Genomic DNA, 7,986 nt, shown 5'->3' with positions numbered 1-7,986 from the left:
CACACATAGGACAATATATTAATCACATGATGACAATCTAAAAAGAGACACACAACGTGTATACTATTTGCAACCATCTGCAAACTCATGGAACAACACTATAACACACATTTGCATGACTAGTCACAGATCGATGGTGTAACTTCTAAACACAGAGGCAGACGAGTCCTTACAATTTAAAATATTTAATCTTTCTGATTGTTATTGGTGTGGTTGACAAGCCAGAGGGCCCCTGGCTTCCCAACACATCACTAATAACAGAAAAACATTATCAAAATTATCAAATGTGAAGTGCCTGCACTTCATTTCTATCAATCAATCAGTCATAAAATATACAATTCTACCAAACCATCAACTGTGACTTAGCCTGCATATAAGATACACACACATACACACACACACACCACACACGCATCTGTTACAAGGAATTCAGGATTTCCATTCTAGAAGAATTCTAAATCATGTTCTAAGTCACTTCTTAGAAACCTTAGACCTACATAAGTGACTTGCTTTGGAAGATTCCTGAATGAACAGTGTGATTATTATATATACCTACATAATGATTGTGATTGAATATTATTATTATTATTGTCATTATATGGCTTGGTTATTGATGCATACCTCTACATTAATGTCCAAGTCATAGTGACCTCTTGCTGCATTTCCTTTGAATCATTCAGACCAAGAATACCTAAATTAATGGGACCACTCTATCATGCGTGACCTTGAAAGATATTTAACACCAGATGTACCACTCGCACTTGCTGACATGAATTCATCAGGTCTCTCTTTTGTTTCATTGTTCTTATGTTAATTTATGACTTTTCTATATTACTCCATGGGTGACGACGTTAAGTTGATCAGAATTCAGTCATTGAATGGCCACTAAGATGCTTTTCAGATGTCTCACACAAAGCAGTGTGTAAGCAAGGAGAACCCCTTCACCTATTGAAGTCTGCCCAGATAACCGCACCGCTGGAGGTGAGAGGATTCATGAAAATGGGTCGGACTATCGTCCTAGAGAAGGTGCCACAAGGAGCAGAGGTTTCTCCATAAAGGAATGACACGTAAACTGAACAAGACATAAAGGCCCAGACTGACTCACTGAACTGTGCTCACGTGCTGAGCTCAACCACAGGTAGAAACTCTGGAGACATTCATCCACCTGCCAAACTCAAGCAACACACACCTGCTGAGACTGAATGTTCTGCATATGAAAACAGCCCTCAGAAGGTTTCTACAGCTGCAAACATCACAAAGACAATTTTGAGTTAACATCTCAAGGATGGACAATCACCGAACAAGTGACCCCATCGGATTCACCTATATGTGACCCATTGCGGTCAAATGGGCGACCTTAATTATAGATTTATTTTATATATAACAAAGTAACTACTCTCCTAATGCTTCCATGTAGTGCTTTATCGCTCCAGCATATGAAAATAAACACAGAAATGATATCAAACAGGTTTTATTGTTTAAACACACAAGCTTTTGACACTTCAAAATGATTAAGTTGTAATACAGAAGTATGACTTTACACTCCACCTGAACCTGCATTTATGTGTTTACTTGACACTTCTTCAAGTCTTTCAGCGCAGCAATGCTGAATCCACTAGATGAAAGACCCCGATCAAGGGTCACGTCATGCCCAATGTCTTTTACCAGCGTAAGCAGGAATCGTGGGGTCACAACCTCATTCAGCCATGGGCTCCCCAAACTGGAACATGTCCTGATCATAGAGGTCTTCAGGGATCTCTTCGTCTCCATCAGCAAAGAACGTGGGGAACGGCGGGTTCTTGTTGTTCTCCAACCGAGTGGGCAGAATAGAGTCCCTGACCTGATCGAGCAAACGTAAGCACTACATTTAAACAACTGGAGAAGAATACACTCCACTAGGTATTATAAAGTCATCTGTTCTTGAATGAAGTCAGTCTTTGAGAGAGTTTAACTTTCGGTTGAGTGTGTATGTAAGCAAACTCTACGAGACGAAATGCTGACCACATATGAACGATTCACTGATGCACTTTGGACACACAAACGCCTCTGCGAATTGCTATAGATGAATCAGTCAGCAGGAGTGTGCGCTAGCGTGCCAAGGTCAGTGCTTGTGCTGGCATGGACAGTACAGTACGTAACTCTTTTTTTAGCTGAACACTGCTGAAAGTGAAGACAGATGCAGAAAAGATAAAAGCAGATCCTTCACCTTCAGAAAGATATTCTACCTGAGGACAAGTGCATTTGACTTCGCACACTTGAGAGTTTGAGTATGTGTGAGGCGTTTTACCTTAACAAGACAGTTGCGGTGACCCGGGACAGAACCGTTGACGTAGAGGATGTTATACTTGGTGTTCACCCTCCATACCTGCCAGAGAAAAGAGCTTAGTGAAACTACAAATACTCACAAATGATTTTTCTCACCGGGTGACTTTACAGTAGGTGTCTCCTGAGACCAAGATATATTATGGTAGAGCTGAGCTTTGAAATTGTGCTTACTGTGTATTTTGATGTGTAATAACAAATTAATTCAGTTTGCTTACTTGTCATACTACACAAAAAATGTTTATGCCACCCAATATCTGCAATGCAGCATCATGTAAACTGCACAGTGCAATGCAGAGCACAAGTATCAGCAGAACATGCCTTTGGCTTGATGGACAAATGAAAAGTACAAATGTATAATAAACATATGTACATACAATATTAATTTATATACAAGTTTCATAATGATTTTAAAGCACATTTGTGCATTTTGGTAGGTGTACCTTCAAGCCATGAGTGGTGTCGTAAATGTTTCCCATCCTGCCTGGCATCTTTTTTCCTTTAAAAACTTTTGCTGGGTCCTGAGAGCAAGGAGACAAGTTATTTTACTCATCCATTAGCCATTCAAAGGGCATGCTGAGGTCACGCTAAACTCTCCTGACAGTCACAGCTAACCAGAATGACTGACGTGAAACCTCTCAGAGAGGAAAGTGCTTCGATATCTGAAAAAATACAGTGTGGGGAAAATCTTGTGCTCCTGAGAAGAAATTCAATCAGTTCCTAGCATCTGTGACAAAATTGTAAATCTGGATCAAACAGGAAACTACTACACTACTATTCAAAAGTTTACAGTCGTTTTTGTTTTGTTTTTAAGAACTTAATGTTTAAATCAAAACAAAAACAGTAATATTACAAAAGGTGTGAAATATTATTACAATTTCAAATATGGACGGTCTTAAAGGGGTCATATGATGCTTTTTTAAAGATCATTATTTTGTGTATTTGGTGTAACAGAATATGTTGACATGCTTTAATGTTCAAAAAACACATTATTTTTCAAATACTGTACATTATTGTAAGTCCTCTATGCCCCGCCTCTCTCAAACGCTTCGTTTTCTACAAAGCCCCCTCCTTTGACAAGCGCAGTCCGCTCTGATTGGCCAGCTGACCCAGTGCATTATGATTGGCCGAACACCACAAGCACGAGTCGGAAATGTAACGCCCCTTACCATAATCGCAAGCGTTAGCTTTCAAAGTAAATATCAAGACAGTTAATAATGTCATTAGTTTTACCATCAGTTCAAGCCCGAAAGGACAACAGAGTCGCGTGACAGACACAGTGAGGAAGCTGGTATGTGTTTGCAGTACACAAGCCACGGTTAAATGATGAAGCTGGTATGTGTACACAAGCCACGGTTAAGACAGCTGACTCCACTGTGATCACACACACGCGCGTGCGCGCACACACACACACACACACACACACACGATGCGCAAAACTCCGCATTTGAACAGTCAATAGCAAATACTTAAACTAATAACAAGTAATAACAGTAAGTAAACTAATAACAGTAGCTGATTCAGAAGCGCCAGATTGTCATAGCAAAGTCAGAATTACCTCCTCTCCTAGGTTCACGAAACGGTCGTCCATAAAATGCATTGCTGTTCTGTTGTAAGTAATCTTAAAGATTCCTAAATGCATCTACTTTCGGAAGGCCAAATAAAGTGCTTTTGCTTTCGCCTAGAAACACACAGCGTCTCCCTGACATGCTGCTTCAACACTAACCGCGGCTACCGAAACCACGCCTTCTTTCTTTGCGTGCACATTTGGGCGGCATTATGCTAATATTTCCACATAGTGAGGTAGATATGTGGGGGCGTGTTAGAACGAGCCGTTTTAGGGGGGCGTGGCAGAGTCTTAACTTTGATAAAGAATATCTCTTTGGTTTTGAGACTTTAGTCTTTGCAACTTCAGGGATCTTATCTATGCACAATCAGCTTGTAACAGTCCAAAGAGAAAGGAAAACTTGAAATCGCATCATATGACCCCTTTAAGCGTCACATGAGCCATCAGAAATCACTCTAATATTCTGATTTGGTGCTCAAGAAACATTTCTTATTGTTATCCATGTAAAAAACAGCTGTGTTGCATAATATTTGAGTGGAAATAGTGATACCTTTTTTTAGGATTATATGATTAACAAAGTTCAAAATAATTTATAAAATAGAAAAAAACAATTTCAGCTTTCTCTACAAAATAGAAAAAGCTTTCATTCTTACTGAACTGACCACAACTTTTGAACAGTAGTTTATATATGAATAAACAAAAAAAATGAAATACACTGCCCATGTATCAAGCATCCCTAGAAAAAACACACAGCAATCACACTGCAAAGCCCACTAGCATGAAGTGATACTCTAGAAGTATAGAAATGACTACACTCACCCCTCCGGGCCCCAGAGAGCCTGGCCTCCTGTGTGTTTTAGTTTGTCCATGGGAAGCTGGCTGACCTTTGAACCCCCAGCGCTTCATCACTCCCTGAAAACCTTTGCCAATTCTACAATAAAAAGATCAACAGTTTTAATACAGTAAAGATGTAAACAGAATATTTAGTAATCATACACTGTGTAACAACATAAGAGTTGGATGAAGCTGCAGACAGGCAGGATCTCAGCCGTGAAACAGGGCTGACACGACTCAGATGCTATGATTAATCAAGAGTTCTATGAAGCAAGGCTCTTTTCATTAAAGGTGATGGGTCGCATTTCTTTCAATGTTAAAAATACTTTCTCTTATCCCAGTTTAATATGCAGAGACAAATAGTAATTTGTAAATTCACCAAAAATACTGTGTCGCCATCAAATCATTGCTCAAGTTTGACACTGGATCAACCAATGGTTTGAGTTTGAGGTGGGACTATCCATTTTTCTGACCAATTGTAGACATTCAGGAAACCTGTTTGAAAAAAATCATTATTTTTGCAATTTCATTTGGTGACACTAGTGGCACATTTACTGAAAATGCACAATTGCACACACTTTAAAGTATTTTAGAATATGATTCCTTTTCTATTATTCTAATAGGAAAATCTCAAGGACTCACTCCCTTAGATTCACACGTTCATTATTTGATGAAGAGATGAGGCCCTTCAATAAAGGTACAAGGGAAAGAGTGAAATCAGGCACTCCGGTTTGGGACAGTAGGATGCATGCCTTCTGCTGACCAAAATATCAGTCAATCAAGCTTTTTGTCAGCATAAGAAATACGCATCTCCCTTCATTCCATTTATGTCAGAAAGTAAAAAGAGTTTTGCAGAAAAACTTAAATTAATCTAAGAATGAGAGGAAAGAATAATATCTAGTGTTGATTAAATCATCAGCTCATGAAACTTCATGCACTGTTAGTATTACTAAATGGAAATTCAAAAAATAAGGATAGATTCATATATTCCCTGTCTTCCACTGGTCAAACAGGCAGAGGATCCAGACCCATTGTTTGAGCCAATGTTGCCATGTCAGGCTGGGCAAACAATGAGCACTATTTTGAAACACTGCGTTTAAAATGGGAATGACTCTACAAATGGGTTATTAATTTTTTAGTAGTCTTTGCATATTAAGCTGGAATATAATAATTTAGCATGGAGAAAAGTACAGTAATAATTTTTTTAAATATTGATTTTATTAATTTAAAATCATTTTTAATATTTTCCACTTTAAAACATGTACTTGACTCACGTTTTTGCTGTGACATCCACATATTGTCCTGGACGGAAGTGAGCTGCATAGATACAGGGAATGGTTGACAGTCATTTTATCAGTACGTAGGGCACACATGGAAACCAAATAGCCAGGGACCAAGGCTGTTAACACAAAAGGTTACAGCTGCTAATGACAAACTCTCAAATATGTAATATGGAGCACTGCCATGAAATTGTTATTTATAAAACTGCCAAAAATAGAGGAGTGCCTAGAAAAATAAATAAATAAAATAATAATAATAATAATAATAATAATAATAATAATAATACAGAACACAGAAAGAAAACACATGAAAAAAAACAACAAAAACAAAATAGAAGTAAAAAAACAACAACAACAAAAACAAAACAGAAAAAAACAATACAAGAAAAAAAAAAAACAGAAAAAAAATAGAAAATAGTAAAAAAAAAAAATTAAAAAAAATTTTTTTTTAAATATATTTATTTACTCAAACATGTAATTTAAGGGATACAGCTGAAATGACTTAATTCTTTATCTGGCGATAAGCAAAGAGTTCTGACATGTGAAGTAACCTGGTTTGATGATAGCGTTGTCTGACACACAAAACGTGGTGAGTTTCTGTTTGGGAGGAACTCCTGCATTCCGGAAAACCTCTAAATATCCCTCTGGCCTCTGTGAGAAAGACAGATTGACTTTCAATTACTTCAAGTGATTTACTAACTTATATAATCCTACAAAAGGAGAAAGGGAGAATGAAAAAGAGAATACATTAAAGCCAAACTGCTCTGCTGTGTTTTGGGAGTTGACTGACTGGCTGTGGAGAGACTGAAGGCTCAGACTAAAGGTCAGGACAATTGACAATTATACTTCAAGCAGCACTTTGTGGCAGTTGTCAAATATAGACAGATGACACACAAATATACACACCAGCTTACTGCCAAAAAGGAAAAAAAGGGACACTGACCAAAGTTTTTTTTCACTACAAACTCCACAGAACAGTTTAGTTCAGCTGTTTTAAAAAAAATCCTCCCATCTATCACTGTTAGTCTTTTAATCCTAGCACATATAGAGAAAGACAAGTGAGAGAGAGGAGCGAGAGAAGAATACAATGACAAAAGTTGTACAAAAGACAAGAAGTCCTGGTTTTCCAATTTGATTTCCCTTAACATGTGCACATACACACACACATACACAAAGGTGACCTCTACATCTACTGAGAGCTCAGCAATTTCTCTCCAGGAGCTCTTCAGGTCTTATTATACTCCCTCTCCAAAGAAGCAGAAAAGCTCTAGTCTATTATCCTGTTCCACCTCAGAGAGGTCAAGGACCGCCAGAAAGGTGAAGAGACAAGGGTTCGTTATGAGGAGGAAAACGTGCGTGGACAAGAACAGCCTTGATTTGAAAAATGTTGAAGACTTTTCTTTCTCACATGAAACGGAGAGACGTTTTTTCCACCCACAATCAGAGCCGCTGTGTGCCCCTCATACTCTTCCTTGGAGAGATGTTTCACGACATGACAGTCCTGCACCTGAGAGAGAGATTTGGATGTGTTAATGTCATATTTGATTGAGATGCCATGGGAAGTCCAGCTTCCTTGAACAAGCTTGGAAAAAGTACCATGCTCAGGGACACCGACTCAATGGAGGCTGATTCTGGTGTTTTGGCACATCGTTTAACCATGTTTCCATACCTCAGCAGCACAATATAACAGACCAGATTAAATGTATTTATCACTAATGCATCAATTCAGTAGAATTTGGAGACTACGTGAGATGTAGAGTTGTCACAACACGTTAAACATACCCTACTGGACAATATCATTTAAAGAATCACAATATTGTTCTTAAATTATTATTAATATTATGTGTATATAACACATTCGAAGTGACTATCAATTAGGGCTGCACGATAAATCGCATGCGATATTTAACGAGCATCTTGTCAGTAAAACCGGTTCTTTAATCAGCGGTAAATCTCCATCACGTGTGTGCTTTCACATTGAGC

General features: G+C 38.2%; 1 protein-coding gene across 2 annotated transcripts; it reads right to left on the bottom strand.

Annotated features, from left to right (window-relative positions):
* Nucleotides 1-1,435: 1,435 nt before the first annotated feature.
* LOC107748644 (39S ribosomal protein L3, mitochondrial-like) lies at nucleotides 1,436-7,775 on the bottom strand. 2 transcript variants are annotated; one of them, XM_016563533.1, is made up of 9 exons: nucleotides 7,600-7,764; nucleotides 7,412-7,510; nucleotides 6,555-6,654; nucleotides 6,221-6,229; nucleotides 5,998-6,049; nucleotides 4,709-4,820; nucleotides 2,766-2,843; nucleotides 2,288-2,365; nucleotides 1,436-1,840 (listed from the first exon to the last, which is right to left on the bottom strand). In XM_016563533.1, the coding sequence occupies exons 1-9, from the start codon at nucleotides 7,660-7,662 to the stop codon at nucleotides 1,697-1,699; spliced, it is 735 nt and encodes a 244-aa protein (XP_016419019.1). In that variant the 5' UTR covers nucleotides 7,663-7,764; the 3' UTR covers nucleotides 1,436-1,696. The 2 variants fall into 2 exon arrangements, with proteins under 2 accessions (XP_016419019.1, XP_016419020.1); XM_016563534.1 differs by lacking the exon at nucleotides 1,436-1,840 and adding an exon at nucleotides 1,866-2,160 and having other exon boundaries at nucleotides 7,600-7,775.
* Nucleotides 7,776-7,986: the final 211 nt, after the last annotated feature.

Source organism: Sinocyclocheilus rhinocerous, unplaced genomic scaffold (genome assembly GCF_001515625.1).
Source record: "Sinocyclocheilus rhinocerous isolate Xijiao unplaced genomic scaffold, SAMN03320098_v1.1 scaffold499, whole genome shotgun sequence".
Classification (NCBI taxonomy): Eukaryota; Metazoa; Chordata; class Actinopteri; order Cypriniformes; family Cyprinidae; genus Sinocyclocheilus; species Sinocyclocheilus rhinocerous.
This window is presented reverse-complemented; position numbering and strand designations above follow the sequence as displayed.